This window comes from Netta rufina, assembly GCF_964035555.1.
Source record: "Netta rufina genome assembly, chromosome: 3".
Taxonomy (NCBI): Eukaryota; Metazoa; Chordata; class Aves; order Anseriformes; family Anatidae; genus Netta; species Netta rufina.
The window spans coordinates 71,109,114-71,136,518 of record NC_140125.1 but is presented as its reverse complement, the minus strand read 5'-3'; the positions used below and the strand labels follow the sequence as shown (position 1 = coordinate 71,136,518).

At 37.0% G+C, this 27,405-nt stretch overlaps 1 protein-coding gene across 3 annotated transcripts in view; it reads left to right on the top strand.

The window, feature by feature from the left end:
• Window positions 1-552: 552 nt before the first annotated feature.
• HACE1 (HECT domain and ankyrin repeat containing E3 ubiquitin protein ligase 1) overlaps window positions 553-27,405 on the top strand; it is a 48,881-nt gene continuing 22,028 nt past the window's right edge. The window contains exons 1-12 of one of the 3 annotated variants that reach the window (XM_084283307.1): window positions 553-697; window positions 3,624-3,678; window positions 4,785-4,874; window positions 6,514-6,618; window positions 9,271-9,346; window positions 9,575-9,706; window positions 10,734-10,816; window positions 13,559-13,655; window positions 16,134-16,235; window positions 19,133-19,239; window positions 23,196-23,346; window positions 26,614-26,951. In XM_084283307.1, coding sequence (XP_084139433.1) covers window positions 622-697; window positions 3,624-3,678; window positions 4,785-4,874; window positions 6,514-6,618; window positions 9,271-9,346; window positions 9,575-9,706; window positions 10,734-10,816; window positions 13,559-13,655; window positions 16,134-16,235; window positions 19,133-19,239; window positions 23,196-23,346; window positions 26,614-26,951 — 1,412 coding nt within the window. In that variant the 5' untranslated portion in view covers window positions 553-621. Of the gene's footprint in view, window positions 698-3,623; window positions 3,679-4,784; window positions 4,943-6,513; window positions 6,619-9,270; window positions 9,347-9,574; window positions 9,707-10,733; window positions 10,817-13,558; window positions 13,656-16,133; window positions 16,236-19,132; window positions 19,240-23,195; window positions 23,443-26,613; window positions 26,952-27,405 lie in introns of those variants that run through there. The other 2 variants (XM_084283306.1, XM_084283308.1) reach the window with 2 other exon arrangements.

Sequence of the window (27,405 nt, the reverse complement as noted above, 5' to 3'; positions counted from 1 at the left end):
GAAATACTTAACTTTTAATGCTTCTGCACATTTGATAGCAGGTATTGTCCTGCCAGAAATAAGTAATAAAGTGCAGTGATGAAGTGCCACCGCCTGTTACTGACGGACTCATGCTGCAGGTGTTTCCCTGTGGAGGCTCCGGTGCCCACAAGCAGCTTGTTCGGCCACTTCTGCTGGGACCGAAGTTACATGGACTTGTTTTACCCGGTGTTCATCTGTCGTTGCAGCTGGCAGCGACAACTGAAACTAAAAAGGAAGGCACAGTAACTTATGCACACTTGTTTATTGCTTCTGATGTCTTGGTCTACGTTATCGATAGCATTAAATGACGATTATTGTTATCATTTTTAAGTTTACAGCGCCTAGATCTCCCTTTCCCCGCGTTTACTCCAGGCGGGCTAACGAATCCCACCACACCTCCACCCTCCCCTCAGCCCCTCGGCCCTCCCCGCGCCGCCATTTCCCTGCGTGCCCCGGCCCGCCCCGCATGCGCAGAGGGTCGGGGGCCGGCAGCGGCCCGGGCAGCCTGGGCGCCGGCACCGGCACCGCCGCCATGGGCTGAGGGCGGCGGGGTGGCGGCGGCGGCGGCAGGGGGGGGGGCTGTCGGCGGCGGCTCCGAGGATGGAGAGAGCCATGGAGCAGCTCAACCGCCTCACCAGGTCCCTGCGCCGCGCCCGCACCGTGGAGCTGCCGGACGGTAGGAGGAGGAGGAGGAGGAGGAAGGGAAGGGGAAGGGAGCGGCCGCCTCTCGCTGCCCGCAGCCCGGGCACCGCAGCCTGGAGCCCGGCTGTGGCGGGGGGCGCCCCGCGGGGCTGAGCCCGGGGACGTGGCTCGGGAGAACGGGAGCCGGCTCCCTCCGGGGAGGTCTCGCTTTGAGCTAACCGGGGCCGTTTCCCCGTTTCCTTCTCCTTTTCCTATCGCCGCTGCCCGCCCCCAGCGCCGTGGGTCCCGGGCAGCCGCTGCTCGGTGGCACCGGGCCTCGGCTTTCAGCCAGGGTTTGTGTCCTGGGCTAGGTGCTGGCTGGCTGGCGATGGCAAACCTCTTCTCCTCTTCTTTGTCTGACGCCGAGTTTCGCCTGAAAAGCTGCCCCAGCTCGCTGCCACCAGTAACAGCCCTGCTGGTGTGGCTCCAAACTTCTCACGCATACCAGGGTGGATGTGGAAAAAAAAAAAAAAAACAACAACAAAACAAAACATCTGCAGGCTGCTGGGACAGCTGGGTCAGCCTGCCAGCTGTGTCCGGCTGCCGAAAGCTCTGGGAAATGCAGAGGTTCAGTTCTCGTGAGTCATGTCCTGACGCTGGGGGAACTTCCTTCGGGGACTTGTTCCTGCAGATGAGCCTGCCGGCTTTCGTTTCCAGCGTTGGAGAGGGAGGAATAATTCCCTGTTTTCTCCCTGCTTTCCCCATTCAGACTTCCTGGCCTGGCTGCTGTGCCCTGCCCTCGTTGTCCACTGAGGACGGGTTTGATGCCTGCTGTGCGGTTACTCATACATAACCCAGAATGACAGACATGTTTTGGATGGATTTTACAGCTTCTCATAAATCCTTGAATAGCAGCAGTGAAAATTGTTAACATAAGTTCAGAAATCCAGGGATAACATAGTAGCACCCGCTCAACTAATTGATGATGGCAATACAAATAATACTTAGCACAACCTACACCAGTTGAAACTATTTTAAATTCTGTACCAGTGCAGGCAAATTCATGCTGAATTTGGGTTCGTAAGTTTTCTTCCTGTCTTGGGCGTTATTATCTTACTCTTCAGAGGTAATTACGTCTGTGGCAGTGCAAGTGCAAGCCCTGTGACCTTCAAAACAGATAATTCCCTTGCCTTGTAGTGCAGAAGGAACTTCTTCTCTATTTATTCTGTAGGAACTACATGAAACAAACCATGGCTGGACTGAAATAAGGAGATAGCTGGATTTCAGGCATGAAAGGTCCAAATTGCATTCCAAGTAAACCTATGTTCAGTGCAATCTGGCTCTGTGTACACCTTATTAGATCTCTTCTCTTTTGACCTGTTCCCTGGGTTTGTGCAGGCCTGCCCAAACGGTTCTTGAGAAACGACTCTTGGGAGAGTGGGTTTGGGACATAGTGTTTTGCTCCAAATGTGTACTGACATGGTCAGCTTAGTAAATGTCACTCCTGGTCTAGTATGGCATGTGGTTTGGTGGCTTCACGTGTGCTGTGTCTGGCCGCTTCAATTAGGATTCTTTGAATAACTTTAATTGGAAAGATGAGAATGCCACCTCTGCTCTCCATCCTTAAGCTAAGAGTTGTAGTGCTCTCTTAGGAAGTGAAGAGGTATCTTTGAACTTGCTTGTGCTGAAGGTGCTAAATCTAGTTATTTGGCTTCCTTTGCATGTGCTCTAGCCATTAGGGAGTTGTTATATGGATGGTGCAGACACTTCTTTGAGATTGTGATCTCTGCCAGATTGAAGCCACTGCCTGTTACGAAATAAAATAATACGTGCATCTTGTCAGGGCGGGATTCTGGGTGATGAAATTTCAAGGATTTTTTTTTTTTTTTTTCTTCAAAGAAGAGCTCTGGAGTCTGATGCCAGTGAATACACTGAGCTAACCTTGCCAACATGACATAGCATTTGTTTGTTCATCGTTCTTCTTAACTATCCTTCAGCAGACAATCTCTGGGCACTTAAGAGCTCGACACAGGGTTCTGGATTCTGCTCTCAAGGCTCAGTGCCTGAAACCTAGGCCTTGCCACCTGAAGTTGCAAGTCTTAGGCCCTTCAGTATTCGTGACTGGAGATGCAAACAACTTAAATAACGATCTCTAAGTTCATGAGGCATATGATGCTTTTTCTCTCCCTTGTATGATGTACTTTACTTTGAATCACTAGGAGTTTGCTTATGAATAGGGATAATATTTACCAAAAATAGACACAAAAGCTCCTTAGTCCCAAACCCTTTTAATTAGCTCTGTACAGAAATTGTACAGAATGTGCACTTTGTAAAGTGGTAATACTGACAGAAACAGTATCATTCAATTTCTAATATCATTCTGTGTTGTTCATTTCAGTCTGTTTCTGTCACTGATCTGTATGATTGTGTCCTAAGCCTTTTTTCATTGCATTCAAACATGGACTATGAAACAGATTACAGGTGAAAATGAAATGTATTATATTCAGGTATTCAAGTTGAGAGACAAAAAATATGAATGATTGTGGACTAACCTAGATTAAAGAAATTACTTTTCCACAGTCGTTATTCCTGTGAGTTTGTTAGTCACCTTGGGACACAGGAAATTTCCTTCTTTTTAAAATAATTGTGTTCTATTTTGGTTAATGCAAATTTCTTAAATACTTTAACTTAATTAACAGAATTAGCAATTAATTGATGGAAAGCACGCTATTGAAAATTCTGTAATTATTACTTTGTAAAAGAGAGAAGCATGTTAAAATTTCATGTATTACAGTCACGTTCCATACCTCTTCTAAGTATGGAGTATTTTTTATGAAGTAACTTTAGGTACCTTTAACCTATGTAATAAGAATGAGCTATTGAACAATGGACACTTCAAAAAGTGTATTATTGTTACTAGATGAATTTATTTTGCTTTAAAGGTTGATTTATTTTAATGGAGCCATTTAATTTCTTTACAGATAATGAAACTGCTGTCTATACACTAATGCCAATGGTGATGGCTGACCAGCACAGGTGAGAGATTCTTTACATTTCCTAGTTTTTTGTTTTAAGATCATAGAAAACAGCATGTTTGCTGCAGCTACTAGAGCACTCTCAGGAGTTCTGCTGCTGAACTGAGATACCTTCTATAGCCGACTGTGTATCCTTAACTGAGAAACCTGTTTTATTTTATACCTTAGACTAGAACTGGGATTTGTTCTATAGATGCATAGAGAGGAATTTGTGCTCGGATAAGAAAAGCATTGTTTTATAACTAGGTTATAGATTCAAGTGTGTGTTTTTTGATGATGTAAAAGCTGTTAGTCTCGTGTAGACAACGAGGGTGATACTTCTGGGATTCCTTAGATGAGCAGCTCTTTCTCTTACTCGGTTGTCCTCAGTGTGTTTGGAACCTGGGTGCTGTGCAGTGCCAGCGAAGTGGTATTGCCACTGGTTTGTAGGCAAGCAGATAGTGTGCCTCCTGCTGAAAATGTAAATTGCTTATCTAATCAGGATAAACATTTGTTCTGCATAATACCGTGTTGATACTGTGTGCATAGGCTTTAAATTATGTGATCAGCTCATTGCTGGAGGTTGGAATGACTGGTTCACTTGTAGTCTGACTTATTTTGAGATATTTTATCTTAACTAATTGTTAGGACTTGAAGGGTTTTATTTGAATTTCTTAGCCTATTATCATGAGTCTTCCTACATTATCATAGTGATCTTGTGTACAAGTCTGCCTTCTGAACTTTATGTTTAGGAAATCTGCTAGATATCTGGATAGGATGCTTGTGTTGAGTTAAGAAGATGTGAGTTTGTGGATTTTTCAAACCAAAGCTAGTGTTACATTTGTTTTCTGTCTGCGAAGACGTGATTTGGCCATCCAGTGTAATGGTAAGTAGTTCATATTTGAAGCTTCTGCCCCGTCACAGTTCATTTTTTTTATGTGCAAGTCAGAAGTGGAAAAGTGTTAATGTGCAGATGCTTACAAGCTTTTGGAACTTTTCTTCAGAAATCAGTCAAAGGAGAAACAAATTGTGATCAAGTAAGAAATAGAGCACTCGCATACAGGTTGCAGTAAATACTTTGGATTCTGTGAACTGTTTTTTATTAACATTTTATATCTCTTTTTGAAGGTCTGTCTCGGAGCTACTATCAAATTCAAAATTTGATGTGAATTATGCATTTGGACGTGTGAAGAGAAGTTTGCTTCATATTGCAGCAAAGTAAGACTTATTAGAGTCCAGACCAGAAGTTTACAATGAAAGTAATACCACAAATCTAAGGCACCAATGTAAGCTGGAAAACTCTGTAGTATCAGTTAACATTTGTTTTTGCACTACTTTTGATTTTTATTTTTTTTTGTTCTTTTTACCAAGAAAAATGTCTGTCCGTTGAGAGGACAGGTTTTACACATGATATCAAATGGCTTTCCAAATTCTAGTGATTTCTAGCACCTCGGTGAATACTTTTTTCCTTTCTCACTTGGGAAGCAGCTGTTCCAAATTTCTTCATGGACTGTAACAGAAGGGGAGATAACTTGGTCGTTCTCTTCTAATGTATTTTTAAATCATAATTATCTCAGTTAAAGGACTTGAATGCAAGTTTCAGATGTGTGACCTGGATTTATTATTTATGTTGCTATTCTATGTGATAAATATTCATTGCCAAGAAACAATTGAATTAACATCCTTAACAGAAATGAACCAGATAGTTTACTGAAAGGCCATTGCAAAAACTAAACTTCAATGAAAAAATGCATTGCATTTGGGTCCTGCTTTAAATGTTTAAAAAAAAAAAAAAAAAAAAAAGTAGTGGTATTGCATATAAGTAGAAGGTATTTGGGCACAATAAAGTTAGAAATTCTGTGTTTCTAAGCAGGCTGTTTAAGAACTATTTTTCCCAAGCTTTACATCTCCGAATGACATGCTTCTTTTGTAAAATTTACTTAAAGAAGCACTTAAAAAATGCAAGCAAATCTTTGTATGTGTCTTAAAAGTTTCTTTGAAATGTTAGGTCTGTTGATTACAAAACCCAGCAAATTATGTTATGCTGTTTGTGGATTCTCCTATATCTTGCCTGTTTATTGGATCATTGGGAGGTCATCAAGATGCCGTTTTTGCAACTTACTGTACAGTTAGGCTACAGTTTTTTTGTGTTGGTGTTTAGTGGTTCTGGCATTGAGGAGACCAGTAACAGTAGATAAACTGGTCAGGACAAATACAAAAATATTATGCTTTTATCCTCCTTCTCATCTCTTCTTCTTGTTCAGAAGTTAAATAAATGTACATTCTAAATTATCTATATTCTTGGTGACATCAATTGTCCAGAGGAGCTGTCCTATTATGAAAAGTAAAAAAGAGTTACAGATTTAAATTGAATAGCAAAGAAGCATTTGTATGAGATTTAGATATTTTTCTCTAATATTTAAACATTTTTTTTGATATTTAAACTTCCAGTTGCAACTTTCAGATGCTGAAGTGTAAGAAAAAATGATATTAGAATTATTATTTAATGGCAAGTTCAGTCCTGTGAATAGACAAGAGATGAAGGAGATGAAATTGTAAACAAAACACTGAAGGGATAAAGCACATTTTGATTTATATTTTAAATAACTGGTAATCTTAAAGATTGACTGTTGGATTTTAAAGTCACTGAAGGCTATCATGAATTCATTTATACAACTTACGATCAGTCTGTTCTCACTATATTTAAGCATCTTTCCTTTAGCTTTGTGTACCTTGGAAATATGAAGGTGTAAAAACCATTTAGTGAGTTTTATCTGATTGCGATCTGTATATAGTACTACTTTTTTTATACTGATATAAATTTGGTTTGTAAATATCCTTGTTATCTTGTTCTTAGCTGTGGATCAGTTGAATGCCTTGTTCTACTATTAAAAAAAGGAGCAAATCCAAACTATCAGGACATTTCAGGATGTACACCTCTCCATTTAGCAGCAAGGAATGGGTAAGAAAAAATCTTTAAAACTTAAATAGGTGTTCTACATAATGCACTTGAGCTGCCATGTTCTGTAATATTTTTGCATGGTTTAGTAAAATACTTTGCCTTTCACTCCTGAAAATAGGGATGGCAAACAGGGAACTTGAAGGTTAAAATCCTTACTTTAATATTCAAGAAATAATGTCAGAAGTGCTAGTTTCAGTGGCAGGCATTTTATTGTTTTCCTTTAAGCAGGTTCTTAGTTACTTAACACCTCTACGATCCTTACAACAGTTGTCAAATAAAGCGTGCATTTATGGTCCTCTTAGCTATATAAGGTAAGATTTCAAAGATGATACTGTAAGGGGTTTGAAGGGTTCAGAGATTTCAAGTTTTTGCTCAGCTAATGTCTTCGAGGTAAGTTTTACTGCAAGGAAAGGAATACAAAGTTTGCACAAACCATATTAAGCAGGGTGAATTAAACAAACACCTTTTTGTATTTGGTAATGAGCTTCAGTTATACTGTGGTATCTAAAAAAAAAATAAAATAAGTGTTTTAGAGTAAAAATGATTTACTTGCTCTTTTGTAATTGTAGTGCCTTTGTTCCAAGTTGTAAGGGCTCCTGTGGGACATCTCCAGTGTTATAGGAAAATAACACTTCTCATGAATCAGGGTAGTATGTGCAAGTTGTTAGTGTGCATGTATCTGACAAGCGGTTGACCTGATTGTTGGCGAAGGAATGGAATACAATTTAAGCATGAAGCCCAGTACAAAAGAATTAGAAGTGCAGGAAAACTTTGCTGCAGAAGATGATGGTGGCAGATGATCTTCAATATTATCTTCAGTGCATCAGATAGTTCTAGGACTTGATTTATATTTCTTTTAAAAATAATTTTAGTATTTAGCGACTTAGGAGTTAAAGTGGCATGCACAGTTCACCACTCTTATACCACCCAGCGTCTATTTTTTTCCTTTGTAAGTTATTTGTGATTTGGAGTGTTACCTATACCTTTATCTCACATATAGGATACTGCTTTTCACTTGCAAGGACTTTCCACAAATAGTCTTATTACATTGCTGTTTCTCAGATGACTTGGTGAATGTAGGTGAAATAGAACAGATGGAAGAATAAGTATTCAGCCTTTCTCAAAATTTTAGTTGCATACATAATTTAAGGGAAAAAAGTCACTGAGAGATTCTTACTGTTGACAAATGGTAGCACAGAAACTGTAAACTCTTTCTAGAAGTATACTGAATTTGACATAGTCTAGCTGGAGTCCCTTAGCTCATATTTAGAGTATACCACTGCTGCAAATCAATTTAGGAGCAAAGTATCTGAGTTGGAGCAGTTTGTCAGCTGAAGCAACTACTGATGTTGTTTCGCATAGGTTAATTATATAAGAGATCACATATGAAAAGAGACAATGTTTAATAAAATGTTTTTCAGGGGAGGTAATTTGCTGTTTACTGTGGAAAGTATTTTTTTTTTTTATACCATTAGAACACTTAGTGTTGATAGAATGTGCCTTTACTGTTATCTCTAATTGCTTTTTGTGAAAAATGTCAACTTCTTGTTTTGCCTTATTAAAGATTCTTTTCTCATTTCTTGTGAGAAAATAACATTAGCCTGAATAAACTGTCTCCCAGTTGTGTAATTTTTATTTTGAAAGTAAAGTTTTGCAGTGCTGGAAGTAAACCAGGTTCCATCTCTGAGGCCAGTGATGGCTTTTTCCCTCCAATCTTTAGGAAAATTTCTTAAAGTGTATTTTTGGTAACACGTGAAATTCCCTTGCAGTAAAACTTGTCAAAATTACCACGCCTTTTTTAAAAAAAAAATCTTTTAATATAATTCTCAACCTGTAGTATGTGGAAGCACACATACGGTAATAGTTTTAATTTTTCTTTTTAAAGAACCTGTAAGTTATGAGTAACTGAATTGTATCATAGCTGGTACTGCAAGTGAGTGGGAGTGTAGTGTTTAGTACACAGAAGGAATATCTGTAGGAGAAAGGAGAAATGGCCAAGGGGCACATAATGAAATGCAGAAATAGACACAGGAGACAGTTATGTGGAAGAGAAACATGAGAAAGTTGTGAGAGGTACTAAATAAAAAGGAGTGAGAATAAGCTATTAAGGGTTAAGCACTTAGAACATTAGAGAGCAGTAAAAGACCAACAAAACATGAAGTAGGAAAAACACTCCTACTTTCATTAAGGCAGTTTGTGTACTTGCCAAAGATTTACATAGTGTTACAATGAGCACCTCATTAAATAATGATTTAGTGGTATACTATAAATGTGTTCACTGAAGTGTACAGATGATGATGAACTTCATGGATTTCCATTAGCTGGACTCCAGTGTCTTGTCTCGAGAGTGTGGTTCATGCTGAACTGAAGCTGTTAGCGTGGTAGTTGAGTACTTCTACACTTTCCATAAAAGCCTTCAGCTGCACAGTTTTTTTTGTCCCTATCTGTCATGTGTCACACTTTTGTGAATCTCTAGTGCTATTGATAATCACTTCTCTCTTTCAGATGCTCAGTACCATAGTCTTTATAAAATAAAACTACCTGCTTTGGTTTTTACAGTGATGAATTAGATTGAGTGAGTGGACCTTAGGAAGAATTTGGTCTCTAAATGATTTTGCGTGGCTCAATTGTAATGTTTTATTTTGTTTATAGCCAGAAGAAATGTATGAGCAAGCTGCTGGAATACAGTGCGGATGTCAACATATGTAATAATGAAGGCTTGACTGCAGTAAGTACTATTAATTCTCATGGTGATCTTGAAATGAACGCAGAATTCGAAGGTTATGATTTCTTGGGCTTTTGCCATCTTACGTGTAACTAACTAAAGCTACTGTGTCCAGTTCTCTTAAGAATCAAAAGGTGAACAAAGTATCTAGGTGTATGACCTACAAAGCTTCTATTTGTGAATATCTTGACAATAATGCAGTCCAATTTAAAATAATCATTTTGAACTTAGATTCATTGGTTGGCTGTCAATGGACGAACAGAATTGCTTCATGATCTTGTGCAGCATGTCAGTAACGTAGATGTTGAAGATGCAATGGGACAGACAGCCCTTCACGTAGCTTGTCAAAATGGACACAAGACAGTAAGTTTCTAAACTTTATTAACTCATTAAAGGCACAAAGAATTGGGTAGTGCTTCAGTGTTATTGTGTATCTTTTTTTAAACCTCAAGCTAGTCATGCGTATGGTGATGGTTAGAAATGTGAAGAATTCTATTGTTTCTCTTAGTATTGACTGTGTACCCATCCATGGGAATAACTCATTTATTCTTATAGCAATGATTGTTGCTGTTTATTAGTTTAAGTGACTTGCTATGTATGGCTCAGATGTTCTGTAGTAGTATTATTGCCTTGTTGACTGCTGTTTTTATACAATGTTAAAAACTTCAAATTTTTTCTTGTTCTTTGTAATGTTTCAGAATTGTAATAGCTATTCTGAGCTTTTGAACTCTGAAATTATCTTAATATACTCTGAATAAGAAATTAACAGAGTTGAATTTGATAACTATTTAAGATGAGAAGTAAACAAGTTCACGTATATTCACACAGATCAATAAATGAAATCTAAATTTTAGTTTTGGCCTTCCTTTAGGACTGAGTATTCTTAGACTAGACGTCTGGATGCTGTACTTGAACTGTATTACAGCCATGTAGAGTCTTGATCTTGAATTATTATCTCTGGGACTACTTACAGTTTGCAAAATTATCTTTTTTTTTTTTTTTTTCTGCTCAGCTCCTTTCTGTTGCAGATCTTGACTTTGGAAGACCAAATTCTGAGAAGTTGATATCTGTAGAAATGTGAACAGAATACAGCAAAAGTTGTTTGATAGTTTGCTCAATATTTTCATATTTTAAATTATGCTTGCTTCCTTTTTACTTCTGTGTGTTTAAATTTAAGGTTGTGATAAGCCTGTTCATGTCTGTCATTATCTAGAGGTTTACTTCTGTTCAAAAAGTATTTTTTGGTTTTTGTTTTGTTTTGAAGTGCTGGTATATGTTACTGGAAATTAAATCCTTCAGTGTAATGAGACATGCATGACACGAACTAATTGCAAGCCATTAGACTTCTCCACTGCTGACTTTCTAATGCTGGTATTTTCTTCTGTTACAGACAGTGCAGTGTTTGCTGGACAGCGGTGCAGATATAAACAGGCCCAATGTCTCAGGGGCAACTCCACTCTATTTTGCTTGCAGGTATGTATTAGTAACATTAGACTATTACACTAGAAGTGAAATTGTGGTGTGTGTGTTGTTTTTTTTTTTTCGTTTATTTGTTTGTTTTTTTCCCCCCCTGCAGTAACAGTGATGAGAAGGCACAGAAATTAGGAAACAGAAAAGCTGACTTGTATTAATCTTGCCTTGTGTTTGAATGTAGTTTGGAGCTATGTCTAAATGCTTATTTCAGTACTGCAGGCTTATATACCTCTTTCTTACAGACTTTATAAACACATAGCTCTGCATGTTATAGCCCAAGTGATAAATCCATGACTACTGAACTTTAAAAAAAAAAAAAAAAAAAAAATTAGAACTACCAGCTTAGGTTATTTTGAGGAATATTTTTTTTCCTCTTTTCAATAGCTTTTTAAAACAGTGTATTTTATGGTAGTAATTTGAGTAGCTCTTTCTACTGGGCCAATTTTTGCAGTTCTTGTGGGTGGCTGAGCACCGATAATCTTCCCAGACCGTTGGTAGACCACCAGTCTGCCAGGCAGATCACTTTAGTGACTTTTTAAAGATGTTATCTAAATTTATACTTTTTTCTTTCGTGGGAAGACCCCATAGGTTGAGATCTAGGAGTAGTTAAGCTAATGATAGTTACATTTATCACTTTCCAGAAGTGGACGTTTTTGTAAGGTGATTTTGACTATTTGATAATGTGTATTATGATAGTGTACATGAAATGTGCATATATACAGTAAGATTATTGTGTTGGATTGAAGTTATATTATTGCTTTGATTCTGCTTTGTTTGCTGTTCAGTGTTACTTCAAAACTAATTGCATATGATAAATGACTTCATGTTCTAATTGGAGCATTTCTGCTATTTGTTAGAATATTTTGCAGTTCTGTAATCCCTGTGCTTTGGTTATAGGTTAAATAGTTCATTTAGGATTAAATGTTAATATAAACAAAAGGAGAAACGGATGGACCTGGTGGCCTGCCAAGAGTTATGTTGTGGGAGCCTTGGTCTCTGGAGTTAGAGTATGCTGACTCTTGGCAGTTGAGGAGGAAAGCAGGCAATAAATAGCTGCTAGTTAATTGAACGCCTTGGTATTTCCTTCAGGGATGAGTATTGGCACCCACTTTAAAAGAAGTAAGCAACCTTGCTTGGAGCTTTTCCATGAGAGAAATACATCACCAGTGCAGTGGTGATATTCTTGCAGAAATGAACAACAGGAGCAACTGGAAGGGTGGAGTGAATGGGGTGCATTGTAGAAGTAGACATGTCTCACTGTCAGAAGTGCCAGCTGATGGTGCTGCCACCCAGGAAGAAAGGACCCTGATAACAGGGTGAGCAGTGATAGCAGTGGTTGGTTAAGGCATGAGAAAGGGTATCCGTGCTCAGAGTCTGACTCTAATTCTTTTTTGAGGTGTTAAGTGGATGGGCTGTGTCTAAAGAGACTTACAGTGAAGAATTGCTTCATAAGGCAATTAGTCTTAGCCTAGGTGAGATCTGGTAGCTGACTCGAGCAATAGTACTGGGGCAAAGCAGTATGTTAGAATAACCTGTTGGCTCCATGGTCTGCAAAGATAAGGAAGAGGAGAGCTCAGCTGGGGGCTGTTGAATGACCAATAAAGTTATCCTTTCCTCATCAGCTGTTAATTTTTGCTTTTCTTCTGCCTTTCTCAACTGCTACCTCAGTCATGGTGTATTCTGTTACAGCAAACATAAATACAAATTTCTGTAAGAGGCAAGTAGCAAACTAGTTCATGACCTAAAACTTAATAGAAAAACTTCTACCTGTAGCTTTAATTGCTGTCTCTTGTACTGGTCTTTTGCCCATTAGATACTTCTGTATTACATTTTGTTAGTATGTGCACTAAATATTGTTGAAGGCAACAGTCAACTAGACTTCCAATGTTTTTAAGTCAAAATCTAATCACTGGTACTTCTTTTTTCCCCTGAAGAAAATGGAAAAAAAAAAAAGATATGGGAAGTAATACACAAAGTGTTGAGGGATATAAATAGTCTTTGGTATTAATTTTTTGTAGTTAGTGATGTTTATGATAGTTGTTTATGAAATACTTGACTTGAGCAGACATAACTGGTCTATATACCATATACAGAGACCAGTAACACTATGAAATAGACTCTGAATAGAAAAGAAAAAATCATTACTCTTCACATTTAAAAGCTAAACATCCACATTGGTTAGAAAAAGAAGTAAGTTCAATAGATCACTCTTGGTTCTCTCTTGTGCAAAACATGGTTTATCAATATCAGTAAACCATTAGTAAGATTTGTTCATTAAAGCACAACCAGATAATGGATTAATAATTAGCCTTTCTCATTTTCCCCTCCTCCCCCCAATCTGGTAGGAGTGAGCAAAGATCTCATTTAGCTAAGAAAACTTTCTCTGAAGTAAACCAGGGTTTTGAATTGAGAAAGCATTCTTCTTGTGCGGGAAGTGCAGCTCATAGATATTCATGAGGCTAGGCAAAGATTATTCACTTCTGAATGATGAGGATGACTCTGGCTGCATAAATGGACCATATCTAATTTTGTACTGTGCTTCTGCACTGGCCTGGAAGGGTAGTAGCAGGAATGTGAGCAGCATTATTTTCTGTCTTGTATTTCTGCTTAGTTTTGTACAATGTAGCTGTTTGTTTCCTCCTAGTTTATGTTGATTGTATTTGTGAAATGCAATAAAATGGAACTTATCACTTGCAATAAAACAAAAGTGCTGTATTAACTCACTTCTCTTCTTTTGGATAGCCATGGTCAAAGGGACACTGCACAAATTCTTCTGATGAGAGGAGCCAAATATTTACCAGACAAAAATGGCGTTACTCCACTGGATCTTTGTGTACAGGTATTGATACCAATACTTTTTTTTCCCTGTGAAATTCTATCAGTTACTACAATGTCAATTGATCAGTGTTATCTTTTTAGTTTTAGGCTGAAGGACTTTAGGTAGTCCTTTGGCAAAACAGAATTGCAAAATATATCTTTTTTTTTTTTTTTTTTTTTTTCAATTAAATTACAAATAATGTTTTTGCAGGTTCCCAGTTGGTACTCAGTGCAAAAGTCTTTAGTAGATATCATTAGCATCTTTGAAAACTTTGCAGGATTGGAGATGACAAGAAGCAAACAGTTTGCGGAAATCTGTTTTACTAGAAAGTTTGGAATCCTTGGTCCTAGACTCCATTTAGGTGTTTGTGTGTTTAAATCTTAACAAGTAAGAGGTAAAGGCATTCAGAAAGGAGTGAGTTTCATTACCTCAACTAACGTGTTCTCTTTTCTCTCAAAGAGACACTATTTAAAAAAGGCAAACAAAACTTATATGGTGCTGTGCTGCCTTTCTTAATTTTCAAAGGTATTCCAAATGCTATATCTGGATGATGAAAAAGAACAAAGCTGTAAAATCTGATGTATTTTCCACTGCTGTACACTTCTGGTTTGATACAGTGTTGTTTATACTGCTTGCTAGTGTCTTTTTTTTTTTTCGTGAATACTTACATGGTTTTCTGTAGAATTAAATAGAGGTTACTATGTAAATGGTATGTAAGGAAGGAAAGGAAGATTTTGAACCCTTTGCTAGTATCAGAAGACTAGAAACTATAAACTGGAAAATTAAAAAAAAATCACTACACTTAATGACAAATAAGGATAATGCACCTTTGTTGAAGTAACAGTTTTGAATTTATTTCAAGTCTTAATTATCCTGTATTGTGTAAGAACAACTGGGCAGTAGATCCAATTGCGCTTAAAGTGATCATTTTCTAAAGAGGAGATCTCTAGAAAATTGTGAGGTTTGTTTGAGGAGATCCCTCGCTCTTGCCTTCTGTAACCCAAAGCTTTAAAAGCAATGTAAGTCATCAAAAATAAATGAGGTATATTTATTTGTCTGAGAACTGTTCAGAAGTACCAGGTCACTACGTTGTCTCACTACTGTCTCTGCTATAAAGCTCAGAGTTAGTTTTTTTTTGCTTCATTATGCCGTAATGACTTACCATTACCATAAAACCACATGAAGTCTGCTCAATTTCGAGGCTTCCTGCAGTGACAGACCTGTAAGAAAGTATAACAGTATGTACTTAATGGTACTATTCTTAATTTTTTTTGTGATCAGAGTTTCAAATATCTTCTTTAGTATTTAGTTTTATGATCCCTAGGGAACTAGAGAGATGAGAACCACTTCATACATCAAGATTCTGTTTTTCTTTTTTTAAGCTGTGAGTAGTGACACCTGGTGTTTGCTGTTTTGTAGTGATGATTATTATAGCGTGTTCGAGATCATCTTTTCAAGACAAGCTTGTGATACTGAGTAAAAAGGGAGAAAATGTTTTCTTTTATATCAATGATCTTATTATTTGTTTATGGGTTTGCTTTTCGGAGTAGATGTGTGCTTGTGGAAGATTGAGATTATAGATTGATATATTTCTTGCCAATATGGTATAACTTTTCATTTGAAGAGCTGAAATTCATTAATTCTTGAGGATTATGGATAGTTTCAATTTTAATATTTAAGTTCTTGGCAACAGGAGCAATTTAATGAATCTGTTATCACTGAAGGGAGTTATAGACTGTCATGCAAAGAGAAGGATCCTCTGGAGTTATAGCATTTAATAAATTGCATCTTTTCAGTGTAAAATTTGATGTGTATTCAGCTGCTATGTTCTGGCTTAAAAATGCAGCTGTGTTAAGTAAAATTTGATACAGAGAAACCACAATTTCAAGTTCTGTTCTTCCCAAAGGATGTGTTTTTCAAAAGGTTTTAGTTTAAGTTAATTTGAGCTGTTGATTTAGGGCACATGTGGAATCAAACTTATGTATTAATTTTGAAGTTAAATAACCTTTTCATGTATTTATCCTCTTTTTCCTTTAACAAATCAGATTTGTATCTTATGAAACCTCTGGGGAAAAACTTGTTTTGAAGGGTTGGTTTCTGGATGTAATTTGGTGGGCTGGTGTCATCCATCACTAGTAGAATGAGAAGCTAAATGTTGTATTGTGTTTAAGTACTCTGGTAAGTTGCTGGGGAACTGTTGTTCAAGTGTATGCTAACTTAGTTTTTTCAGGTAGGAAAGTGTTCCAAAAACATAAGGAAGGGTGTAGGTATGTTTGAGTAGACGTACTGACAGAATTTGATTCTGTCTTCTCCCAAACTCTTTGTGATGTCTAATGTTGATACAGTATTGACTTTCAGTTTATTTTAGGACTGGATTTCTGCATTGTTTTTCTTTAAATGTTTGTAATCCTCAATAGGTTTTAATGCCTATAATAGTATAAACCCCAATTTTAATATTTCTTTTTAATTAAAAATGTTTTTTGAACGATTGCTTTTTAGGGTGGATATGGAGAAACCTGTGAAGTCTTAATCCAGTACCATCCTCGACTTTTCCAGACAATAATTCAAATGACGCAGAATGAAGATCTACGGGAAAACATGGTAATACAGTATTAGGTGTTGTATAGCTACTATCTGTGTTGTGGAGATATTATTGCTTAATAGGAGCATTCGGATTATAAAAAACTATCAGCAGTTGACTACTGATAAAGTAATTGACTGCTGTGTAATTTTTTCCCACCCTATGGAGGATTTACTGTGTTCACGTAGTTTTCAACAAAAAAAAAAGGGTTTAAATGTAGAATCCATCTTAATTTAGTCTCCTCACTTCGTGCATTTGGAAAAGTAGTCTAGAGAGTGTGAGAAATTTAAAAAACAAAACAAAACAAAACAAAAAAAACAATTGTTGCAAGCTTCGTTAGAGTGGTGCTGGTAGAGCATTTCATACATGCAATTTCTTTGTGTGATGATGCCTGTTTTACTTTAATAGTTACCGACGCATACCTGTTCTAGGATATGTCTCAAGGCTTGAATAGTCTAGGATTAACTGGACATTAAGAATGTGAGTGCTCACTCATATGAAGTTGCCACATACAATTAGTGTAAAAAGGCTGCAGCCACAATTTCATTTGGTTCCTATTGGTATAGATGAAATTATTTCTAAGCTGTTCCTTTTTCAGTGTTTTTTCTATACCTTGTTTCTTTTATTATTGCTGTGGGGTAGTGCAATCTAAAGCAAGGAAAAAGCAAGCAAACTTTTTTTCTTGATTATATAGTGGGAAGGAAGCATGAGATGACTTTTTCAATTCTAATCTAGCTAGCTTTTTTAATATACTGTTTGCTTGAAAATAGCTGCAAACAATCTTACAGACTGTAAGCTTAAAAAAAAAAAAAAAGAAATATTTAGTAAGGTATTGGCTGCTGCTTTACTGAACTTGGCTTGCTAGATTTTTGAAGTTCTTATTGTTCTCAGTAATCCCATTACTTCCAATACAAGATTGAGGACCTATTGAGTCTATATAGAAACTGTTTAAATTTCTTAGGATTGAGTAAAATGATTCAGAGATGAAATTCTCAAAGCATGTATTAGAAACGTGGGTAGATGGTGTAGATGATTTCAAATAGAGGAGGAGGTTAAAGGATTACACCTATGGAACAAAAACGACTGCAGAAAGGTAAATGACACAGCACACTCATATATTGCAGAAGTAAAGACAATCAGGAAGGAGAATGGATGTTTTGTCTGAATAATGGTGTCTGTGTGCAAAAGTCAGTTCTGAAAGAAAGTGCATGCAAAATATATTCAGAAACTCGTGGAACAATTATACCTTATTGTAAAAAATGAAAGCATATTTTAAGTATGGTTTTCTGTGGCCAAGTCTGAGCTGTTCTGTCTAGAGACTTGGATAATGACTAGTTCATACGATCTAAAAGTGGTGACATGAAGAGACTGGATGTATATTAGAAGTCAGGACTGTCATTTTTAATGTCAGTGAACTGGAAAAACTATTGACAGGCTGCAGGGAGAAAGGATGGATTTCACTAGGGACAAGTACAATGCTACTGTGCTTAGATTGGAACAATCAGAGTCCAAGCAGAAATGCAGGAAGCTGCTGCCTGTGGATCAGCTCTGTAGAAAAGGATCTGAAGTTCATTGCAGGTTACAAGTGCCTGTAAGACACTCCAATCAATCCTTCTGCAGTAGTTCTCATTGGCTATCTTAGTTGAAAAGTTGCATCCACCTTTGGAGATGATGTTCAGAGAAAGATATCATTCTTCCAATCCTTTCCAAAGACTGTATGCCTTCCAAAGACTGTAATTCTTCCAGTCTTTTCATAGCATGCATTCCTTGCATTATAGTAAACACAAGGAAAGCATGCTGTCATAAGATTGGAAGAATTGCAGTTACCTAGCTTAAAGAAATTTGGGATAGGAAGAAGCTTACTGACCATCTAAAATATGTCAAAGACTGCTCAATATTTTTATTTTTTTTTTACAGAAAACAGTACAGATGTTTTGCCTTAGACACTTGTAGCTAGTGATGCAACTTAGCCCTGACAAAAACTTTCACATAGTTAACGATAGAGAAGTTGCACAAGAAAGCTCGCTGAAGCTGTAGGGACTCCAAACTTAAAGGAGTTTAAAAAGCAACCAGGCAAATTGGACAAACTATATTGGATCACAGATGTAATTAGTAGCTCCTGTCTTGGGGCAGAATGTTGGGTTAGATCACCTCTATATGAGGTTCTTTTTTGTTTTACCCTTCTACAATTCTGGGAAGGATTGCTGAACTTCCTGAAAGTGAGAGTGACAAAAGGGAAGCAGATGACGAGACAGTAGGAAAGCATGATGAACAGTGTCACTGAAGAGTTAATTCATCTGCCAAAAAATAGGCAGGAGAGAGAAAAGAATATTACAAAGGAGTTGAAGACAGGACAGTATTTGTAACACCTAGGCTTTGTGAGCCAGGTGATGATGGTACTAGCAAGAAAAAAGGGCAATTTTGCAGAGAGGGTAAATGAGTATTGATTCACAGGTTATGACTTCTTCCCCAAAGGAGGATGTTCGGTGTCTTGAGCAGAAATATAGCAGTGAGAGCAAACTCTAGGATCCAGGTTTCATCTACACTTTCATAAACAATGAAATGAACAGAAGAGAGAGGTAAATTATGAATTAGCTTTCAGAAGTTGCAATTGCATCCTCTTTGTTTTTCAAATGAAAATAAGTTGTTCTTAAGAATTAATACCTGGTTAAGCAATCTGCATTCATAGCACTCATAATATTATATTTCCTGTAGTGCATAAATAGAATATATAAATTTTCAGTAAGCTTTGTAATTTGTAATGAAACTTTAACTGCTGTTAGATTAGACATTGGGCAGCGCAGAGGCACATACGTTATCACTTACAGAAATTGCAGCTAGCTTGCATGATGATAAACTAAATTAAATTTTGGTCTGACACTCCATGACTGTGTTGTGTTTTTTTTTAATAACCCAGTTGCGCCAAGTTCTGGAACATTTGTCTCAGCAGAGCGAGAGCCAGTATCTTAAAATCCTGACAAGTCTTGCTGAAGTTGCTACAACAAATGGTCATAAATTGCTTAGGTAAGTGTGAGAGGATCATAAATTGATTGATAAGCTTCCAGGTAGTTAGTGCCACTTAATAATTTTAATAATCTAAACCATCTGATGTTGAGCACATGCTGGAATAGATGGATCTCAAATCTGATTCTGTATGACAGGTTCCGATTAGATCACTGTCTTCACAAGGATTTCAGGAGAGAAAATTGGTGTCCTCCTTATATAGCTGCTAGCACCTAGAAGATTGAGTTGCAGAGAAGTGTTTTTGATTAGTTTGACATGGGTATGTCAGCTCTCGGAAGGGAAGCTTTTTAGCCATCTGTCAGTCATTACTTCCCAGCTCCCCTCCTTTCTTCTTCCACATCTTTACATTCTCCATGCTTTCCTAATGTGTCTGAGAAGGATTTATTTTTTTCCAGACATTTATATTATATCATGTTTGCTGTCTCTAATTGTCTTCTGTGGTTACTGATATATGTGTAGGAGCATTTGTATTGCACTAGACCAAAAATTGTGTCTAGCTGTGCTGTCTCAGCAGTGCAATCACCAGTTACTTGGAAAAGCACATAAAAAATGAAAGATTATTTTCCTAGTATGCTTTCCTAATTCTTACGGTATCTGCTTGAGGGAGTTTGTGCAAAACACATCATCTGTAATGTGTTGGAACTCCGGTCACATTTTACCGGTTTCAATAGCCAGCAGAACTGACTCTAACCTTTATGCTTTACTAGAAGCCAAGGAATTACTTTCTGAAAGAGCTCAAGAGCATGAAAACGTGAATCCCATTTTGTTGCTGCAAAGATAACTTTTAGAGAACTTTAGCTGTTGTTGGGCCTCGGGGTGTAATCAACTTAACTTACTGTAACACGTTCCTTTTGTCTCCAGATTTCATTAGAGCCCCAATAGATCTCCAATACGTAAACTATGACGAAGTGCAAAACCATTCTGCAGGAAAGGGTTTCAGACTTGCTTTGTATGTGGATGTTAGCAGAAGTCATAACAGCTGGATTAAATCATGAGGCAATGTTTGTTTCTATTTTAGTATCTTCAAAGATAAATAAACTGATTATTTTGAGTTTCTGTTTAATTTATTACTGTCATTGCTTCTTTATATTGAGCAACGTTCTCTCAGTATGGCTGTAGAGTCAGACTGTAGAAACAACCTGTACAGTTTCTGAATGTGATCTGTACTTCCTGAGTGTGGATTGTCTAGCTCAGACAGAAGACAAATTAGAAGCTTTGCATTGCATTGGATGGGCACTGGATTGGAGATGCCTGTACTTAAGGTGTTCTGAGGGCTCTTACTGGCCCACTTCTGTTTGATACATTGTCACAAGGGATATGGAATTACTTTGTTTTTCTGTTAAAATATGTGGTTTTGAAAACTGCACCTCTGGTTGTTCTAATTCTGTTGTGTGTCAGAGGGTTCAGTCTCTGCTCCAGCTAGGTACTTCCCAGTTGTTCATAGCATTGACATAAAATCATAGAATGGCTCAGGTTGGGAGGGACCTTAAAGATCATCATCATCAGAATGAGGATGAAGATAGTACTTGGTGCGTATGCACATCTGAGCATGGGCCTCTTTCCTCTCTTTCCCGTCCAGCAAATAGTATGTAAAATGCATTCCCTACATTTAAACCTCTGACTCTTGTATGGCTGAGGTAGGAGCATGGGAGTGTTAGTTTCTTGGGCGTTAACCATCAGACCACTGCTGTTGGATCTGTTCGTTGTTTAGTTTGGAAGTGTCTATAGTAAATTTCTGTAATGCTTCTAGCAGGAAGCCTGGAGTGATAAGCTTCTGTCAGAGGACTTCTGCCTTGAACACCAGCAGTGAGCCTGTTAAGTTAGCTTTACCTACACTGCCTGTTTCCTCTTTCCAAGAAATAATTGTAATGTGACATGATTTGGTCTTGCTGGTGAAGGCTGGGCTTAGTGAAATATGCCAATATGCTAGTAAACACTTCAGTAAACTAACAGGGATTTTTTTTTCTATTTATGAGTCGTCTTCCCAGAGAACAGGGAAGTTTACACCAAGAAAACACTGTTGCTGATGATAAACCTGAATTCAAATGTTTATTTTTTTTCCAATACTTAGTTTCTTGAGTTAATTTCCTGTATTTATAGATTCTTTTGGCCTGTAAGCAAAGATTTTTCCAAACATTAATTTGAAGTTGTGAGCACAGCTTCTGGTAATGTAATTAAGGCCCACTCAGAATTTACGTTACCTAATTAAAAATTAAACTTTCCTATTCTTGCCATTTTTACTCTTTGTATTTCTTTCTCATCCAGATTTATTGAAAGCTTTTCTGGTTTAAGTCTAAATCATGACAAGAATGTTGTATTTTGTATGTTAGTTTGGTAATGAATATACAAATATTAGCAGCCGTGAGGGTCTATTTTTTTTTTTTTATTTTAATACCTCTTTGGCAGTCATTTAAAATGTGGTGCTGTAAGCAAGTCTTTTTTTTTATCCCATGCCATAGGGAGAGCGAAGTCATGGTAAAGGTACTGTGACGTTACAGTTGTCCTAGGGACTGTCCAGCAACACTATGCATAACTAATCTAATGTTAAAAATCTCTAATGCCATCTAAACTTAAAGGCACTACATTAGGTGTTCGTGTTTTCTTTTTTTTTTTTTTTTTGAGGTCTGAGTTGCTTCTGTAAATGTGCCTGTAGAGCACTGAGGGAAGAGCTTTATTCAGAAGTATAAATAGTTGATTGACTTTAGGTAGATTAAAACCAGTTGTATTTCACATTTGTGAATTACCACGTTAGTAATTGCATCAGAGTTGTAAAGCATCCTCTGAGGTGTCTGTCTTCTGGTTTGTAGTGGTATTATAGTTAGAAAGAGTGCATTTAAATCGTGAGTACTTTAAGGATAGAATTGAATATATACACCCTTATGAATATCATGTATGTGTATAATAGAATCACAGAATAGTTTGTGTTGGAAACGACCTGAAAGACCATCTAGTTCCAACCCCTCTGCCATGGGCAAGGGACACCTTCCACCAGAGCAGGTTGCCCAAAGCTTTTGATGCAGTCCAGGACATAGCATGCTTTCTGGGCTCCAAGTGCCCTTTGCTGGCTCATGTCGAGTTTTTCATCATCGAACACCCCCAAGTCCTTTGCCTCAGAGCTGCTCTCAGAACTGCGCAGAGTTGAGTAGAAGTAGTTTTAATTTCTTACAGATTTTATTATGTGTTTAGGATTGAAGAATTCTTACCTTTTGGGATTTAAAGAAAGAAAACTAAGATAAATTTGAGAATGTTTTGCCTGTGCATGAACTCATGAATATCTCAGATTCTTTACTGTATTTGTGGTAAAGGAATTCTTAGAGATTTCATTCTTGGCCAGTTCAGTTAATAAGGCATAAAACTTCTAATATATTTATTAAATTAGAAATAAAAGATACTCTTAAATAATATCTTCTAGGTCATTTGTTTTTCCTTGAGTAAAGCAACAACATCTTTATCATCCTGACCCCTTATCTGATTAAGGTAGTTAATGAGTGTTTAGGACAGTCGTTAGATCAGGATGGGCTGTGGCAGCGTATCTGATTAATCAGTACAATTTATCATTGCATGCGGTCTTTTCTGAATTGAAAAATGATTTCAACTGGATATCCCAATTTGTTTCATGTATCGAGATCCTTACTGTAGTAAGCTGAATTTCTTAACAGTGGCTCATAAGCAGTGTACATATGCATTAAAACTAATAAAATACTTTGCAAGATCTGGAATTTGCTGGTCTTATTTAACTTTGAGTTAAAATTTTGAGTACATGTTCATAAAATTATAGTGCTTGTATTTGATTTTGGGGGCTGGTTCAGGACGTAAAAGTGCAAATTTAATGGGGTTTAAAGAACAGGGTTTTTTTCAGCATGTGATCAGACCCTAACATTAGATTGCTTACTCCTTAATATACTACGTTGTTTCATCTAGGAAAAGAAACTTAAATATTCCATTTTTTCCCCCAGCTTGTCAAGTAATTATGAAGCTCAAATGAAGAGTCTCTTAAGGATCGTGAGGATATTTTGCCATGTCTTTCGCATTGGCCCATCCTCTCCCAGTAATGGAAATGACATGGGCTACAATGGAAATAAAACTCCAAGAAGTCAGGTGTTCAAGGTCAGAAAAGTATATGATGTTGTTAGGAAGATAGACGTTAAAGAGATGAATTTCACAAAGCATGCATTCATTAATCAGACATCTCATGAACAGGAAGTAAGTTTGGTTGATGTCCCTACCCCTTCTTAAGTTAAGCCTACCTCTTTCCTTCTCTTTAGTTATATTTTCCATTGGATTCATTTAACCGTTGATGCACGTTTCATCTTATGGTTTCTTTTTATTTCTTGTTTAATTTTCATGTATTGTTTATCAGATGTTAAAGGTTTAGTTGCTCAGATGATTTTGGTAAGATTTTTAAAAGTTGTAGTATTTTATTTAAGAATGTAGTAATCTCAGAATGTGGTAATATTAAGCAATATAAAATATTGTATTACTGTAACTTCAAAACGCTATTTATTGGTAGTTCTTATCATTCAGTTTTATCTAGCTTCGCAAAATAGACTGAAATAATTGAATTCTTAATCTCTTTGTTTTTCTTACTGATGATGATTTTTTTCCCCAAGTTATTCTTGATTTTATTACTATATGCTTTAAAATGTGCCAGCTTACTATTACCCTCACAAGATTCTTGTTTTTTAGCTGCTTTCAAACATGTGCCTTAGGCTTTAGTCATTTAGACATTTAATTTTTGAAGGTTGTTTTTAAATTTAGATGCCAGTTCTTATATAGTTCATATAGGTTGGACTAGGTGATCTTGGAGGTCTCTTCCAACCTAATGATTCTGTGGTTCTTAGTTTACATGATAACAATTTTCCTTAACATTCACATTTCTTTCAGGGTGTTCTGAAAACAGGGTATTTTGAAATTTCTGCAGTTATTTGGTGGTCCAGTGTGTTTATCAGATTATTTCTAATGATTTTTAAAACAGAGCAGTATTGATAAGTTCATGAAAGATGATGCTCTAATTCCAGCTGTGTTTAGTTAAGAAGCTCAATTTTTGTTTAAACTTCTTCCCTTGGAAAGAAGGAAGAAAATGTGGTGCTGGTGATTCCCTTTTCCTTTTGGGAGAAGGGAAAACTCCCCACTGTATCTCTGGATTATTATGTTGGTAAATATTACAATGGTACTGTAAGACCTGGTTGTTGTATGCCTTCATTGGTGCTAGTATTTGCATGTGCGACATGCAGGTCAGTGGAACAGAGATACTTTTTAAGCACAGTCTGGTAGAGAAACCATAGAGGTTGCTGACCCAGACCAGAAGTTAAATCTGTATTTAAACAAAAGTCAGTGCAGAACTTAAAGATTTGAACTTAAGATCTGTATTGAAAATTGTAAAGGGAAGCAGCTTTAAATTGGATTTACTGTTAATCTTAGGATTCAGTTGTGGGATGTATGTCCTAGACAATCTCAGTTTTGATAGTTTTTATTGGGAGAAAACAAGTCTTTCAGACTGCTGGTTCATGTCTCATGTAAAGTTTTCTGTCAGTACTTTCCAAAGTGAGATACACAGTGAAACATTAGTCAGGCGTTACTGGCTTTTTTTTCTTGACTAAACTGCTGAATGAGTTTGCGATCAGAATCAGTGAAAAGCTAGCTTTGAAAAAAAAATGAATTGCAAGTTCTGAAAGGCATACTAAGTCTGTAGGAAAATTAGCAGTAAAAGCTGGGATATCAGCAGCAAAACAGTATCTGACAAGATTGGGAGAAGAAAATACATTTTGGAGAGGTGGGATATTCTAGTAGAAAACTACCTAGTTTCTCTACCTAGTTGTCATACATTAAGAACAGCTGTATCTTCATTCTTCCATATATTCAGTGAATCTTATTTTCCCTTGGAAAATAAGGGAAATTCTTCTGTGTTGTGTCTTGTGGCATATATGCCAGATAGGTCTAAGACAGAAGCCAACTTGATCTTGTATGGCAGATGTTTATGTAGAAAATGGTACCTATGCTGGAGTTATTCAAATCATCACCTAGATTAACAGGAGGTCACTAGGAGTACAAGCAGAAGGTAGTCCGATATATTTAGAGCAAAACCTACTAGTCTTGGAGATCAGGCTTTCTTTCCTCAAATTTCTTATTGGAGAAAATAGAAGCATTCCATTTAATGGAAGCATTTAACAGTAAATTTCCAGTGGAAGCATTTAACAGTAAATTTCAACACAGCTTTTATGGGAAGTCGTTTATTGTGTACTGAAAACATATGGTTGGTTATTAGGTATACTGATAATTCTCCAAATACTGTATACTTAAATTTCTCTATGCTGCAAATAGCTCCTACTTTTAAAGGCAGGTTTAGAAGATATTTTTTCCAATACCTGATAAGTCCTTAAATTCTTTCATTGATGTACAATGTTGATGCAGCAGTAATATATAAAAAAGGGATTGTGTTAATGTTCACTTTTGCTTCTGAAATGCTGTTGAAGACTACAGTTAGAAGTCTCCCTGTACTCAAAATGTATGCTTGTGAAATGTCCCCTTAAGCAGTGTTAAGGAGCAGCACAGTCAGTCCTCATGGCTTTTGAAATGCTTATAAGAAAGCCGCAGGTCTTGCAGTCTGTAGTAGGTCTGCACCTGAGAGCAGATGTGTAACAATGCAGTTGGGCTACGTTTCATTTATATTGGTTATAAGATGGTGCTAGTGAGTAAGGAGTGACTTTGTTCAAATGAAAGGCATAACTTTAAAAATGGCTCTGAGATTCTATTAATAATTCTTTTTATTTCATGAAGCTAGGTATTAGTGACCCCCCAACCTGAGATATCTGGGATGCTATCAAAAAGAGCTGTATGATCTTATTCTACACATAAAGCACAACTTAGTGAACATGTGCATGAATCTGAATCTCAGTGTCTTTGTCTAGGGTTTGCTCCATCCATCCACCTTGTGGGGTGAACTTCTTTGACCAGGACCTTAAAAAGAAAAAACAAAACAACAAAAAAAAACTGATAAGCTCTTATTCTTAAAACTAGATGTGTATATTACTGTCTCTGCTTGAATGCAACTGTCTGGCAGTACTGTGCGGTGTAACAGCAGTGAGACCAAACTGTGTTAAGCAGTTCAGTGTTTCACTCTTCCTAAATTATTTTACCTTTACTACATCTCTACCTTGTTTTCAGTATATATGAAATTCTCTGTGCTCTGTGGCTACAAGAAGATTTTTTAATGAATATTTGAGTCTTATCTCTAACTTGACTTCTGAAATATCATTTAAAGCTTTTAAATGTGCATGAAATTTATTTGCCTTAATATTAATGACATCATAATCGTCTTAACAAATGTGAACATGCTCCTTTTTGTCTTTTTTTTTTTGCATGTATTTATTGCAGCCACTGGAACTGCTCTGGCACTCTTTGGATGAATGGCTAGTTCTTATAGCCACAGAGCTGATGAAAAACAAAAGGGACTCTGCCAACATTACTTCTATTTTGCTGAAGCAAAAAGGACCAGATCACCAGGATGCTACTCCTACTCCTTCCTTTGCCACTGCAGGAACTGAGAGCACAAAAGAGCTATCCACTGACACAGGGGACTCAAAAACATATGAAGTTGCCGGGAAGCAGGAAGCTTGTGCTGATTGCCAGGATGTTATCTCCATGACAGCAAACAGGCTAAGTGCTGTCATTCAAGCATTTTATATGTGCTGCTCCTGTCAGATGCCTCAGGGGTAAGGAAGATCTTGTTTGTTAACTAAACTATTACAATTTTAGAATCAGATGTACTTTCTTGGAAGAATGTTCATGCTGACCAGATGATATTAATGGCACTCAAGGATGTGCTTCCTAATGCATTCACTAGGTCTATTTTTTTCTCTGCTTTAATGGCACCAAACAGCACAGCAAATTTTGCATAGTGCTGCTACCTATGAAAGTAACAGCATTGGAGCAGGATACATATTGAATGTCTAATAGCTCTTTTTAATCATGTGGGATACATGCAGGAAATGTAATTTTGGTCACCTGAAATTGAGCTGTTTCCGCTATTGGTTATTAAAATGAAAATATCCCTAAGTTTAATGTGATTATCCAACAACAGCTATCATTGAGCTCAGAAAACATGCAGATTATCATTGTATATGAAAATGACAGCTGAGACAGAACTCATTTGCCTGTATTGCAGAA